The sequence below is a fragment of the Anolis sagrei genome, chromosome 4 (assembly GCF_037176765.1).
Source record: "Anolis sagrei isolate rAnoSag1 chromosome 4, rAnoSag1.mat, whole genome shotgun sequence".
In the NCBI taxonomy this organism is placed as follows: Eukaryota; Metazoa; Chordata; class Lepidosauria; order Squamata; family Dactyloidae; genus Anolis; species Anolis sagrei.
Genome location: NC_090024.1, coordinates 234,381,126 through 234,397,346, shown reverse-complemented (window position 1 = coordinate 234,397,346; position 16,221 = coordinate 234,381,126). Strand labels below are relative to the sequence as shown.

At 42.0% G+C, this 16,221-nt stretch overlaps 1 protein-coding gene across 2 annotated transcripts in view; it reads right to left on the bottom strand.

The window, feature by feature from the left end:
• The window catches only part of COL9A3 (collagen type IX alpha 3 chain), a 102,877-nt gene that overhangs the window by 6,071 nt on the left and 80,585 nt on the right, over positions 1–16,221 (bottom strand). For both annotated transcript variants that reach the window (XM_060771973.2, XM_067468226.1), the window contains exons 23-29: positions 14,221–14,274; positions 10,979–11,050; positions 9,522–9,557; positions 7,095–7,139; positions 5,805–5,837; positions 4,008–4,154; positions 61–115 (exon numbers count right to left, since the gene is read on the bottom strand). In XM_060771973.2, coding sequence (XP_060627956.2) covers positions 61–115; positions 4,008–4,154; positions 5,805–5,837; positions 7,095–7,139; positions 9,522–9,557; positions 10,979–11,050; positions 14,221–14,274 — 442 coding nt within the window. The remainder of the gene's footprint in view (positions 1–60; positions 116–4,007; positions 4,155–5,804; positions 5,838–7,094; positions 7,140–9,521; positions 9,558–10,978; positions 11,051–14,220; positions 14,275–16,221) is intronic.

The window sequence follows — 16,221 nt, the reverse complement described above, 5'->3', positions numbered from 1 at the left end:
ATACAACAGATATTAACATAACATCGGTGTGTTCTTGCACAGATTTTTGTCTGCACTCACCACTGATCAATCCACCACAGAGTTCTCTTATATGTTGTTCACTGGATTCTTTCCCCTGAAATCAAACAAAGATGTACTGATATATTTGACATTAGGGTCTCAACGGCTGATAATAGGTTAAACCTCTTTTTAATTGTTTTTTGAGAAGGTAGATTTTCTCACACACATACTTAAACACCAATGTAAATTCACCAATTGCTCCCAAACTCATCCCACCTCCTGGTCCTAGTTCAGCCCAAATCAAAACCAGAAGCCATGCAACATCAGCATCACTTGTCTGCGCCCTACACCACTGGAGAAATTACACTGCTTAGCCAGTATTGCACCACCTGACATCTGCCGGGAAGTAGCAGTCAATAGTGTAAGGACCAAGGCAGAGACATCTCCAGCTCATCCCCTGTTTGGGTATCAGCCAGCACGTCAACGACTTAAATCAAGAAATAGTTTTCTTAGATCTACAGAGACACTCGCTGGAACACCTCAGCAAGCGAGAGTCCAAAAGTGGCAGGCTCAAACCCAGTACCTCAATCCATGGGTGATACCAGATGAGAGACTCACCCCTGGGCACACAGAAGACTGGGCGACTTGGAAGGCGCTGAACAGACTGCGCTCTGGCACCACGAGATGCAGAGCCAATCTTAAGAAATGGGGCTGCAAAGTGGAATCCACAACATGCGAGTGCGAAGAAGAGCAAACCACTGACCACCTGCTGCAATGCAACCTGAGCCCTGCCACATGCACAATGGAGGACCTTCTTGCGGCAACACCAGAGGCACTCCAAGTGGCCAGATACTGGTCAAAGGACATTTAATCAACTACCAAGTTTGCAAAATCTGTGGGTTTTTTAATCTGTTTGTTTGTTTTGTTCTGTTAGAAATGTAATACAATGGTATGGTTGCTGATGACATGATAGATAAATAAATAAGCATCACTTTTAGTTGCATCAGGTTCTCCAGTATGGCCCATTAGGAGTTATGAGGGAGAAAACTGGCCATCTAGCTCCCCACCCTGTTCTAGTACCACATAGTCATTGCTTGCTCAATCTTGCTTCAGACAGAATTGGAACTGACTTCCACACTGCTGTCCAATACATGGTTTGGGCTGCTTACATTGTGACATGTCTCTCCTAGACTAGTGGGCAATGCTCTGTCATTAGACCCTGACCCTATCTAAGCATTCACAACAAGAGTTAACTGAAAGTGTGAGCCAAGGGATCAGGCCTGTGATAGTCAATCTCTTTATGTCGAGAGGAGGAGTCTGAAAAAAAAAGGCTCTGCGTCTGCATGCAGTCAAGATGATACAGATGTAGAGAACACCCTTATCTTTGGACTAGTGCTCTCCATGTGAAGAGGGGAATAACAATAATAATAACCACCTGTCAGAAGTAAAGAACTGGTGGGATCATAAATCTGCAAAGGTAGTGGGACTAAAATTACTCTGGGACTTTTGAATCCAGACTAAGTTTTGGAACACAATACACCAGACATCATGATTGTGGAAAAGAAAAAGTCTGGATTATTGATGTCGCTGTACCAGGAGGAAAAACAACATGAAAAACAACCGGAAAAACTCAGCCATTATCAGGACCTCAAAATTGAACTGCATAAACCATAAACCCAGTGGTCATCGGCACACTGGGTGCCATGCCAAAAGATCTCAGCCGGCATTTGGAAACAATAAACTTTGACAAAATCACAATCTGTCAACTGCAAAAGGCCACCTTACTTGGATTTGCGCGCATCATTCGAAAATACATCACACAGTCCTAAACGCTTGGAAAGTATACGACTTGTGATTTTGTGATATGGAATCCAGCATATATATCTCATTTGCTGTGTCATATTTTGTTTTCGTGTCAGTAAAATAATAATAATAACAACAACTTTATTTTTGTACCCCGCCTCCATCTCCCTGAAGGGACGCGGGCAGCTTACATATGACACAACGTGCCAAAAACTACACAAAAAGTAAAACCAATAGCATATAAAACAAGAATTTAAAATTCAGAACAATGTTCAACAACCTGTGGGGACAACTGCTGTACGACATGGCCAAACTGTAAACAAGACCAGGGAATGGGAGAGGTCAAATTGTAGCTAAGGAACAAGGGCATGGGATGAAAGTGCAGTGCTGTGTCATTAATTGTGGACCTTTGGGGCTAGACATCCTCAAAGGCTTGTTTCAACATCCCTATGGAAGGTGGACAGTGTGGGGGCCTGCCTAATCTTCCTGGGGAGGGCGTTCCAAAACTGGGGGGCGACCACCGAGAAGGCCTTCTCCCTGATTTCCACCAACCATGTTTGTGACAGTGGCAGGACTGCTGGGGGGCCTCCCTGGCAGATCTTAATGCTCAAGCAGGTTCATTGGGGGGGGGGGGGGGATGTGGTCACAAAGACACACAGGGCTCAAACTATTTAGGACTTTATAGCTAATAACCTGCACTTTGAATTGAGACCGGAAACTTATCAGTAGCCAATGGAGCTGCTTTAATAGGAGCATTGTGTGCTCCCTATAGCCAGCTCCAGTTAGTAGTCTGGCAGGTTTAAATTTCCTGATTTCTTTTCATGCTCAGTTAAACATATTGCCTAAATAGGGATTATCTCTCCCTGTTTTCCCTGCCACAAATCTGGCAGGTCCTTGAGCAGGCACAGAGACTTAAGAAGATACACGTTTATTTATCTCTCTACACCAGCAAATTTAGTGCTTCTGGCTCTTGACAGACAGAAACAACTAATCAATGGTAGGAGCTGATCATAGGATCTCTACAGCATGACAACGTTAGAAGCCAATCATAGAATCATAGGATCCTAGAGGTGGAAGGGACCACACGGGCCATCCAGTCCAACCCCAATCTGCCATGCAGGATTATACATTCAAAGATGACGGGGGTTGCAGTTGAACAATTTTGGAATTGTCAGGCCATAGCCCATTTCTTCTTCTATCTTTATATGGCAGAATTCCAAAAACCTCCAGGGAACCCAAGGATCAGGCTTTGGCGCAGCTAGTTGGTAGCCAACCGTATTAAATCACTACTGACCGAGAAGTCATGAGTTCGAAGCCTGCCTGGGTCAGAGTGAGCTCCCAACCATTAGTAGTCTAGCTTGCTGTTGACCTATGCAGCCCAAAAGACAGTTGCATCTGTTAAGTAGGAAATTTAGGTACCGTTTTATGTGGGGAGGCTAATTTAACTAATTTACGACACCATAAAAACCTTCCATTAGTGCCCGTAAGAATGAGGAAGTACTCCATTAAGGACTCGGTGTCACAAGTAGATGGCAAAGTGGCAGCTCCCCTTGTGGCCAGAATGAAGCATACCCTCCTGAAGCTGGAAAGCTGGAATGTTAAAATTGCTTTTGTGCCTGTCTATATATGTTGTATGTCTAAATGGCATTGAATGTTTGCCATATATATGTGCATTGTAATCCGCCCTGAGTCCCCTGTGGGGTGAGAAGGGTGGAATATATATATATGTATATGTATATGATTGATTTGAGTGATGCTGGCTAAGGATTTCTGCAAGCTTGGATCCAGAAAAGTGACTTTTATCTGGGAACACTATAGATAATTAGAATTAAAACATTTCTTGTTGCCTGGACAGCTCTCCAACAAATACTCCAGGCTTGAAGCTAAAGAGACCTACCTTCCCACTATGGAAGGAAAAGATGTCAGTGCTAAGAATGGAGAAGAAATAAATGGCAACATAGAGATACACAAAAGACTTTGCCCTGGCTGGAGCAAACTGGCAGGATTCTGGATGGGGTGATGACTGAAATGTGGGCCTTCAGCAAACAATAAGGCAGGATTGTTCTGCAAGACATCTTTATCTGGACAACATTCTTGCACACAAATCCCGGAGGAAAGAAAGAAGCTGCTGCTTGCATGGAAAAACTGGGAGAGAGAACATGGAAAGGTGCAATTGCAAAAAAAGACATGGAGGTTAGACTTACTGGAGGGCCATGTTTCCCAGTGATCCCAGGGACTCCTTGTTCTCCTTGTAAACCCATTTTGCCTGGATGGCCTGGGATTCCTGGCACGCCAGCTGTTCCATTGGGCCCCTGGACTCCTTTAGGACCAAGCTCGCCTCGTATTCCTGCCTAGAGAAAGTGGGGAGATGTTCAGTTAGAGCAGTGGTTCTCAACCTTCCTAATGCCACGACCTCTTAACAGAGCTCCTCATCTTGTGGCGACCTCCAACCATAAAATTATTTTTGTTTCTCCTTCATAACTGTAATTTTACTACTGCTATTATTTGTAATGTAAACATTTGAAAGATGCATTTTTATTTACTGGACCAAATTTGGCACAAATACGCAATATGCCCAAATTTGAATACTGGTGGGGTTGGTGGGGGGGAGATTGATTTTGTCATTTGGGAGTTGTAGTTGCTGGGATTTATAGTTAACTTACAATCAAGGAGCATTCTGAACTCCACCAATGATGGAATTGAACACAGAACTCCCATGACCAACAGAAAATACTGGAAGGGTTTCGTGGGAATTGAATGTGAGTTTTGGAGTTGTGGTTCTCCTACATCCAGATAGACTGTGGACCCAAACAATGATGGATCTAGACCAAACTTGGCACGAATGCTCTATATGCCCAAATGTGAACACTGGTGGAGCTTGGGGAAATTAGAGCTTGACATTTGGGAGTTGTATTTGCTGGGATTTATAGTTCACCTACAATCAAAGAGCATTCTGAACCCTACCAATAATAGAAGTGGACCAAACTTACCACATAGAATCCCCATGACCAACAGAAAATACTGGAAGGGTTTGTGGGCATTGACCTTGAGTTTTAGTGCTAGTTCACCTACATCCAGAGAGCAGGAGGAGGGCTTATGGTGGGGGGATTTGCTATATGTTTCTAAAAACAAAGGGAAGGACAGGCAGAGAGATCTTCAGCCTTCTCTGCCAAGGGGGTTCTTAAGACCATCAGAAATACGTGTTTTCTGATAGTCTTTATGACCCCTCTGAACCCCCCCCCCCCCCCCGCAACCCCTTCAGGGGTTCCTGACCCCCAGGCTGAGAAACACTGAAGTTAGAGACATAGTTTGAAGAATATAGTGACCCTACGTAACCTAAGCTACTCTCAATCTTCCCTCTACCTGCATAATAGATCATCAAGGAACCCTCTTTGGGTTTGGGAGGAAATCAACAGAATAATAAATCACACATTTCTAGTGTTGGCTGCTATTGTTAGCCACATTTTGTTCGATAATAGGATTGCAAGGATGGCAACAGGCACCTATGCCAATTGCAACAATCACACTTGCCTCAAGCAGGCAAGAGTTCTTTCTCCCACCCCAAACATTTCACAGATACATGAACCTTAGTTTCCAATAGACCTCACAACCTCACAACCTGCCAGAAATGGGGGCAAAATGTCAGGAGAGAATGCTTCTGGAACATGGCCATACAGCCCAGAAAACCTACAGTACCCCAGTATTTCTTCAATTGTAAGATACCGTTGGTTGTAAGATGCATCCAAATTTCAGTACCTCTTCCACCACCACCAAAAATATATAAGATTCCAAGATGCACTCTATTTTTAGAGTTGTTTATATACAATTGAAGAAATGTAATAACAATAAAACTAAGAATATAGGACAAGATATGGACAATCTTTATGTGTACACAGGGCTATATTATTCTTCCTTCTGTCTGCAGCTTCCTACATAATTTTCAGAGTTACTTTTTTAGTGATGAGGAAACCTACTTCAGACAACAGATCTATGAAACTTACCTCTCCCTTTTGCCCAGGAGGGCCAGGAGGACCCTAGGGAGGAAAGATCAGAGAAGGAAACAGAAAGAGGAGATTACATTTCTAAATCAACAAGTGCAATCTACAATATAAGCACAATGACTGATTGATTGAAATATATCCCGCCTTTCTCCTAGGAAGGGGACAATTCATGAGATAAAATAGCTAAAAACATAGCAATGAAATTAAAACATAATCCAAATGTTGCCTGTAGATATAGATATAGATATAGATATAGAGGCAGGTTACTTGAAGGCTACAGTTGAGATCGCCCTGTCCATGCATCCAACCAGCAAGACATGTTCTTTTCAGAGACAGAAACTCTATTTTGCAAGCCACTTCAACTCTACAACCTACAAATCTACAATATAAGCACAATGACTTCTAGAAACACTGCTTGAATATCAAGCAAAAAGTGGGTGCTAGAAATAATATCACACAAAAGCTGACTGGAACAACCTGGGGATCACAACCAGACACAGTGAAGACATCTGCCCTTGCATTTTGCTACTGAGTACATATGCCCAGTGTGGAACACATTGCACCATGTTAAAGCAGTGGATGTGGCTCTTAATGAGACATGCCTCATTGTCACAGGATGTCTACGCCCAACACCACTGGAGAACTTATACTGTTTAGCTGGTATTGCACCACCTAATATCCGTTGGGAAGTAGCAGCCTGTAATGAAAGGACTAAGGCAGTGACATCTCTGGCCTATCCTCTGCTTGGATATCAGCCAGTAAGCCAATGCCTTAAAGCAAGAAACAGCTTCCTAAGATCTACAGAGATACTTGCAGGAACACCTCAGCAAGCGAGAGTCCAAAAGTGGCAGGCTAAAACCCAGAACCTCAATCTGTGGCTGAGACCGGATGAGAAAATCCCTCATGGGCACACAGAAGAGTGGACAACTTGGAAGGCACTGAACGGGCTGCACTCTGATACCACAAGATGCAGACCCAATCTTAAGAAATGGGGCCACAAAGTGGAGTCCACGACATTTGAGTGTGGAGAAGAGCAAACCACAGATCGCTTACTACAATGCAGTCTGAGCCTTGCCACATGCAACGTAGAGGACCTTCTTACAGCCATACCAGAGGCACTCCAAATCAAAGGAAATTTAGTATAATGCCAAGTTTTTAACTTAGTTTGCAGTTTTTTATGCATTGTAACTGTATTCTCAATTTCCTTCTGACATGATAAATAAACGGCCACTTTTCAATCCACTTCTTCCCTTATTGCATTATGGGGCTCCTAGATGTCACATCACCTACCAGCTCTCCTTTATCACCTGGCAGGCCGTCTGCTCCTGCAATGCCCTGGAAATGGAAAAGGAACATGGGTTTTACCACCATAAAAGAAATCTCAAAGTACATTGCTTTCTTTCACCTTGTGCTTTTGAACCAAAGTTCATGAGATGTCTATTGGGATTGTCAATCTTGTGCAACACTAGAAATCTCATTGTGGTGTCACCAAATGTGTGGCACTCTTTCCCCATAGAATTCACTAGCTGGCTAAATAAATATAATAGAAAATATACTGAAAAAATGTGTAGCACTTGTTACAGGTTGAGCATCCCTTATCTGGAATGCCAAAATACACCCGAATTCAAAATGGGTGACTGAGATAGTGTTTCCTTCGCTTTCTATTGCTTCAGTGTTCATGCATTTTGTTTCATGCACAAAATGATTACGATTATGGAGTATAAAATTACCTTCAAACTATGTGTCTGATGTACATATGAAACATACATGAATCTCATGATTAGACTTGAATCCCATCTCTACAATATCTCATTATGTATGTAAATAAAAATACAAACATGTAAAAATCAGGAACTTCTAGTTCCAAGCATTTTGTATAAGGGATGCTCAACTAGTATGCTATGATGAATGCAATATACATTCATTATCACGGGGTGTCTGTGCCCTACACCACTGGAGAAATTACACTGTCTAGCCAGTATCGCACCACCTGACATCCGCCGGGAAGTAGCAGCAAATAGTGAAAGGACCAAGGCAGAGACATCTCCAGCTCATCCCCTGTTTGGGTATCAGCCAGCACGTCAATGACTTAAATCAAGAAATAGCTTTCTAAGATCTACAGAGACACTTGCTGGAACATCCCAGCAAGCGAGAGTCCAAAAGTGGCAGGCTCAAACCCAGAACCTCAATCAATGGCTGATACCAAATAAGAGACTCCCCCCTGGACACACAGAAGACTGGGAGACTTGGAAAGTACTGAACAAACTGCGCTCTGGCACCACGAGATGCAGAGCCAACCTTCAGAAATGGGACTACAAAGTGGAATCCACGACATGCGAGTGTGGAGATGAGCAAACCACCAACCACCTGCTGCAATGCACCCTGAGCCCTGGGACCTTCTTGCGGCAACACCAGAGGCACTCCAAATGGCCAGATACTGGTCAAAGGACATTTAATCAACTACCAAGATTGCAAATTCTGTGTTTTGTCTGTTTGTTTGTTTGTTTTTGTTAAAAATGTAATACAAATGTCTGGTTGCTGATGACACGATAAATAAAATAAATGCAATATATAGTGATACCTTGAGTTAAGAGTTTAATTTGTTCCGTGACTGAGTTCTTAACTCAAATTGCTCTTATCTCAAAGTGAATAGTCTTGTTGAAATGTTGTTAATCTGATCCTACCGCTCGAATCCCCCTTTTTGTTGCATGTTTTTAAATCAGAAAGTGTACTTTATGAAAATCAACGTATAAATGCACATTCACATGGAACAATGAAAAAAGAAAGATCAACTTTAAAATGATAGAAGCACAAAGTTGTGGCAAGGAAGCATAAAGCGAAGAGACAGAGCACCGTTTTCTTCATACTGTACTCATTCCAGCATCCCTTCCTCTGTTGCTCTCCCTCCCTCCCTCTCTTCATGAAGCCAAACATGCCAGGAATAAAAAGCACACAATATCAACTAACTCAATGTTCCTCAAAGCAGACAAGAGCAAAGTGGAAAGCAGTCTCCCAAAGTGGACAGGAGCACTAAACATTTTATTATTTATTTATTAGACATGGAGGCACAAGGCACAGAGGCTGCTCCCTTGAAGCCCTAAAGCCTTGTACTTTCAACTAACGCTCCTTTTGGCATTAGTTCTTAACTCCAAGCGATGCTAGTATGTCAAAGTGAAAGCTGGTCCGAGCAACAACTCTTAACTCAAAACACTCTCAAGTTGGGGTGCTCTTAAGTCAAAGTTCTGCTGTATCACAGTTTCGTGTCAAAGGGAGGATTTCCTTGAAGAGAGTTCTTCCCTCAGTGTTCACTAATCCATAGTGATATATTTTTGACACCACACAATTACAGCACTGGAATTTATAGTTTTGTGAGTGCTACAGTTCTCTCACAAAAAATTTTAAGTACCTTACCATACTACAATCCCCAGGATTTCATAGGATGGGTTCATGCAGTTAAACTAGTAACGAATTCCAGGATTTTTTCTAGAATGGACCCATGCCAAGTGAACAGATATAATTGTGTAATGCGAAATAAACCTCTTTCATACAATTATCTGTGCCTAAGTTTTCAAGTATGTGGCTTGTTTTAATAATAGAGAGTGTTTACTTTGCAAGCATGCATAACATTATATACAGAGAGTTCTGGCTATTGGATAATTATACTAAAATCAGAGATGTGTGGCATCAATGATATACATATTTCAGATTTTAGCTTACCTGGTTACCTTTGGGTCCAGAAACTCCAGTAGGACCCTGGAAATAAGGAAAGAATGAATAAAGAAATTACTCTGGGCAAAGATTTATGGTGTTTGTTTGTTTGTTTTTCCAAATAGGAAAGATGTGAGTTAAGAAAGGCTTCACAAGAACTCCAGTCTTCTCCAAGCATCACTGTATCACAAATCCCATAATTGGCCTGTAAACACTGTTAACATATGCTATCAACTTTGTTCAGTTAATATCTGAGGCTGGATATACACTGCCATATAAAATGCAGATTATTTGCATTGAACATGGTTATATAGTAGTGTAGACTCACATAATTCAGTTCAAAGCAGATGTGGACTATCTGTGTTGATAATCTGGATTATGAGCCCCCCGGTGGCACAATGGGTTAAACCCTTGTGCCGGCAGGATTTAAGACTGACAGGTTGGAGGTTCTAATCCAGGGAGAGTGCAGGTGAGTTCCTTCTGTCAGCTCTAGCTCTCCATGCAGGGATATGAGAGATGTCAGAGTGAGACCCTGGGGTCTATGTACAGCGGAATTGAGGTTACCAGATCACACAGACGCAAAACAGGACGCACTGTAGTTTTTAGTTTCAAAATAACAAAGTTTACTTAGCACAACTCAAGACAGGTCTATTTTCAAGCGGGCTATATCATGAACATTATAAAGCACAGCACACAACAGTTTTTAGAACATCTGTTTATCTCATTTCTCTCTGGCTGGATCCTCCCTTTTTTTTTCCAGGCAGGAAACTTTGTTATCTAACTTTTGTCAAGGTCTTTATTCTCTTTGTCTCTAGCAAAAACAATTTCAGCATACGATTGAACATGACTGAATCCATTTTGAATATATATGAACACCATTGTTAAACATATTGAAACACATTGAAAAACATACATGCATACTTCTAATAATCCTGACATTTTCCCCCTCTTTTTAAATGTGGTTCATTGACTCTAATATATATATGTGGTCTGTATAATTGTAACATCTTAACCCTTTAACTCTTAACTTTTAACTTTAATATTCACGTATTCTTTAGCATTTGTCTGTTTTTATTCTTTAGCATTTGTAGCATTTGTAGACCTGTCTTGAGTTGTGCTAAGTAAACTTTGTTATTTTGAAACTGAAAACTGCAGTGCGTCCTGTTTTATGTCTGATTAATTAAATCAAATCAATCCAATCAACAGATAAATCTACAGAAAAATTGTAGAATATGTTGTCGAAGGATTTCATGGCCTCACTAAGTTTCCAACAGATCCCTCAACCTCTGAGGGGGCATGCCATAGATGTGGGCAAAACTTCAGGAGAGAATGCTTCTGAAACAAGGCCATACAACCCAAAAAAATAAACAGTAAACCAATTGTAGAATAGTCTTGCTATTTGGAGTGAAGTCAACCAAATTACATATGATCCAGTCTTGGCTTTACCAAAGGTATCTTCTGCTTACCCTCTCACCAGCGCCGCCACGGAGCCCCGTAGGACCCGGTCGGCCAGGCTCTCCACTTGCACCTTTACGACCCTGAAAAATTAAAAGGGAAACCATTAGACAATAGTGTGGTCTTACCAATTTGTCCCCCAAATTTCCCCGAATCCCAATTTTCCTTTTAAAAAACAATGTGATTTTTCTGGCAACTTTTACCACCCTAACGTGAAAACACACAGATTTACCCCACACTCCCCACAAGCCCCCAAGAACCTTACACTACCTCCAAATACCCATTTTCTTCTTCAGCCTTTTTCACAATGGTTCAAGAAGTCATACAGTATCATTTCCTGTTGCAATTTTGAGAAGTACAAATGAAGTAATTAGGAGGCATTTGGGCTTGCTTTGGAGGAAGTCAGGCCTGTGGGGTAAATTGCTGCCTGGTTCCTATGCAGCTGCCCACCTCTCCAATAAAGCTTGAAAATTAATTAAACTTCACAGCCATCATGCATTTTTTCTCAACAGAAGGATGCCTAAGGGAGTTGAGTAGCAGTGCTTTCCAAGCTATTTGCTGTGATAGAACAGACATCCACTCCTTATTTACTCTGAAACTGTGCTCTATTCTGTCTGAGTATTATTGCTTTCATATAGTTCCCTGGAAACTTTTTGCAGGTTAATGGTTTGCAGATCATCATTGGTTGGATAGGGTCAGGGTTGGGTTGGGCTAGAATTTGTTACTATTGGTTAAGAATGATTAAACAAAATAGTTAAGGTACCATATTTAATTATATTTAACTAAGTCACATATTTCTTAGTTAAGTTGAAGGAAACATAGTTTTAAAAAGTTTTAAATTGCTATATGGGACTATAGGTCCTATCTGTAGAAGGTAAACAAACCCGCGTTTCGGCGGCAACCAGGGGAGCATTTGCACACTTAAAACTTGTGCGCCAGCTGCGCCCATACCTTGGAAAGTCTGACTTGGCCACTGTGATCCATGCTCTTGTTACATCCCGAATAGATTACTGCAACACATTCTATGTGGGGTTGCCTTTTAAGACTGTTGGTAAGCTTCAAATGGTCCAAAGGGTGGCAGCCAGGTTACTAACAGGAGTGGCGTGCAGGGAACACACAACTTGTCTGTTGTGTCAGCTCCACTGGCTGCCAATTTACTACCGAGCACAATTTGAAGTGCTGTTTTTAGCCTCTAAAGCCCTAAACGATTCTGGCCTAGCTTACCTGTCCGAATGTATCTCCTCCTATGAAGCATTTAGGAGCTTAAGAACGTCTGGGGAGGCCCTGCTCTCAATCCCGCCTGCCTCGCAAGTGCGATTGGCAGAGACGAAGGACGGGGCCTTCTCATTGTTGGCCCCCTGACTATGGAACTCCCTCCCCAGGGATATTAGATCTGCCCCCTTCCGCCTGACTTTCCGAAAAAAAGTAAAGACCTGGCTCTTTGAGCAAGCTTTTGAGTATGCAGCAGAATAGATAACACGGAACTATGAATGATTAACATGGAATGGCCAGACAATGTTACTGGATAATGTTTTTAACAAGATGACACCAATGATTACATGCTTTAACAGTTTTTATTTATGTTTCATATTGTAATGTTGATTGTTTTTAATGGCATTTTTATGAATGACTGACATCGAATTGTGCTAATCTGTAACCTGCCTTGAGTCGCTGTATGGCTGGGAAAAGCGGGCTATAAATATCGTAAATAAATAAATAAATAAATAAATAAATAAATAAATTACAACTTGGAGAAGGATCTGCCACAGCAGTTAAGGAGTAGCCTTCACGCCAATCCTTCCTATTCTTTCACACAGCATTCTTGCTGTACCTTGTAACCAAAAGAAAAGCCAGTGCCAACCGAGCACTTCCCAGTGAGCCAGGGTCACTTGAAAGAGATAAGAACTATCAAATTATTTCTAGTTTCTGTTGTTTCTTACCTGTCCCCTTGCTTAGTAATAGAGAGCCAATAAGAAATGTATTAGGTAAGCACAGACCAATTGAATACATAATGTATTAACACCAATCAAAATGCAGTTTTTGGATTTCTGCAAAACAATAAAAGATTGTGACCCCATTTTGGGGGCGCAGCAGTCTTTTCATGCCTAGAGCACAACTGCTGTCATTTGCTTGGCTGGCAAATAAAGCTATTCTTCAGAGAGATTCAACTCGTGGGTGTGTCCTTTTGCACCATCCTTCCGAGTCAGAAAGGGACTTCTGAGAACATGCAGAGTGCATGACCCTTCAAATTAGGCCCCATCTACACTGTCTTTGTATCCCAGGATCTGATCTCAGATTGTCTTCTTATCCCAGATTATCTGGCTGTGTAGACTCATATAATCCAGTTCATAGCAGATAATCTGGTTTTGGATTCTGGGATATAGGGCAGTGTAGAACGTGCCTAAGATATCTCATTTGGAGAAGCTGCTTTTGCAGTTCTTCTCTCTTACTGCACCTCTTCAACTCACTTTGGCAGTGTGCTGAGGAAATTGAAGTCAGGATTCCCCCTTCTATTGAAAACCACTGGCCACCTATGCTTTGGAGTCAACATGTGGATAATTATACAGGGTTAGTCAAAATGCATAGGCCAATAAGCCATTCAGTTGAATGGCTTATTGGCCTATGCATTTTGACTAACCCTGTATGATGACGTTGGGTGATGATAAGCACTTCCACTTGTAGTTGGAGAGGCTGGAGCTCGCGTTATGAGGTGATATGATAATCTCATAAGTGGTTGGTGTATAATAGACATGGCCAAACTTTGGCCTTCCAGGTGTTTTGGACATTAACTTCCAGAAATTCCAGTCATTTTACTAACTGTTAGGAATTGTGGGAGTTCAAGTCCAAAACACCTGGAGGGCCGAGGTTTGTCCATACCTGGGTTATAATATTGGCCAGTATCTTTGGGATGTACCATACCAGAATACAAGGACTGGTCAGAGTGGTTTGTGTGCCAAACTTCTGCCAGAAGAATACCAAAACAGCATCAACTTCTGAATAGATACCTCCTGGATGCAATTGAGTCCTGATAATTTCCCTGCTTTTTAGCAGAAGAGTTATCCAACTGTGGTCCAAGTGTGAAGACCTGAGCTGGACCAGAAAAGAAGGAAGAAGCTGTACTGGGTGTATGTTGCTTGGGGGGCTGTTTTATGAGAAGAGTTCCCAAATGTGCCATGCTTAACACCTGGTACTCACAACATGGGAGAAGTAATTTAACACTGTTCAAACTTATTGGGGTTGCCCCTTGACTGACCTGGTAGCCTCTTATACCCGGCACTCCCATGGGGCCTTGTAGACCCATTGCTCCCTGTGGAAAGAAAAGACAAAAACAAGAGACAGGAATGAAAGAATACTCATATCAACGTATCATATCAACTCATATCAATCTTTTTGACCACTTAGTTATGTTGAACAGGGAGAGTCAGCCTGATGTATTAGTTTGAGTGCTGAACTATGACTCTGGAAATCAGGGTTCAAATCCCCATTCAGTCATAAAAGTCCACTAGATGACATTGGAGAAGCCATGTTTTTACAGCCTCAGAGAAATGCAATGATAAACCCCCCCTGAATAAATTTTGTCAAGAAACTTTGCCAAGAAAACCCTATCATAGAGCGATCTTAGGCACACATTTAACTTGTGTCCCTAAGGCAATGTTTCTCAGTCTGGAGGTTGGAACCCCTGGGGGTCATGAGGGGGTTTCAGAGGGATCACAAAAGACCATCAGAAAACACATATTTCTTATGGTCTTAGGAACCCCTTTGGCAGAGAAGGCAGAAAATCTCTCTGCCTGTCCTTCTGTTCCTTTTTGGAAATAGATAGTGAATCCTCCCACCAAAAGCCCTCCTCCTGCTGTGATTGGCTGACCTCTCAGCTGGCCTCTCAACCAAAGGGAGGACCATTTCTGAGAAATGGTGAAAGAAGAAAGCACAAAAGCTGGGTTGCAATTAGACATCCAAAAAACCAAGATGATGGCAACCAGACTTATTGACAACTGGCAAATAGAGGGAGAAAACGTGGAGGCCGTGACAGACTTCGTATTTCTAGGTGCAAAGATGACTGCAGATGCAGACTGTGGCCAGGAAATCAGAAGACGTTTCCTTCTTGGTTTCCTAACAGCTGGTAAATTGGCTGGGATTACTGGGAGTTGTTGGCCGAATCACCTGGGGACCCACAGGTTGAGAACCACTGTTCTAGAGGCATTCTGGCCAACAACTCCCAGAAATCCTAACAGCTGGTAAACTAGCTGGGATTTCTGGGAGTTGTAGGCCAAAAACATCTGGGGACCCCAGGTTGAGAACCACTGCTCTAGAACATGGCCATATAGCCCCAAAAAACCTACAACAACCCAGTGATTCCGGCCATGAAAGCCTTCGACAATACAAAAATAATTTTATGGTTGTGGATCACCACAACATGAAAAAGTGTATTAAGGGGTCACGGCAATTGGAAGATTGAGAACCACTACCCGAAGGCAAAGTTGATCTCAACTTTTGGTGATCCTAAAGCAAATGGGAATGGCATACTGCTGATCTGGCAGTTTCAAGACACTATTAGCTCTAGGTCTGTGTCTTTTAATGCAGTTTGTCTTGTTTTATTTCTTATGCCTGTTAGTAAATGAAAAGCATCTGGCTTGTAGGCTCCAAGTAGCAACCTAAGGGTGTACAATATTGAAGTTCCCTTGCTGAGTTCTCAACATCTGACTGCCAAATTTGTTATCCACAACGTCCCTGTTGGCATACTCTGGACAGAGTGAACAAAACTCTTGTTATGTAAGGACATGAAGCTCACAATTAAGTGCAGACTGAGAAACTACACTGAACTTACTGTGATCCTGCAATCCTATATAAATAAAAATGTAATGTTCGTTTGTGGGATTAACAGAACTCAAAAACCACTGGACGAATTGACACCAAATTTGGACACAAGTCACCTAACAACTCGATGTATGCCCTTCACTCAAAAAATTTGATTTTGTCAGTTGGGAGTTGTAGCTACTGGGATTTATAGTTCACGTACAATCAAAGAGCATTCTGAACCCCACCAATGATGGAATTGAACCAAACTTGGCACACAGTTCTCCCATGACCAACAGAAAATACTGAAAGGGTTTGGTGGGCATTGCCCAAATGTGAACACTGGTAGAGTTTGGGCAAAATAGAATCTTGATATTTGGGAGTTGTAGTTGCTGGGATTTATAGTTCACGTACAATCAAAGAGCATTCTGAACCCTACCAACGATATAATGGGACCAAA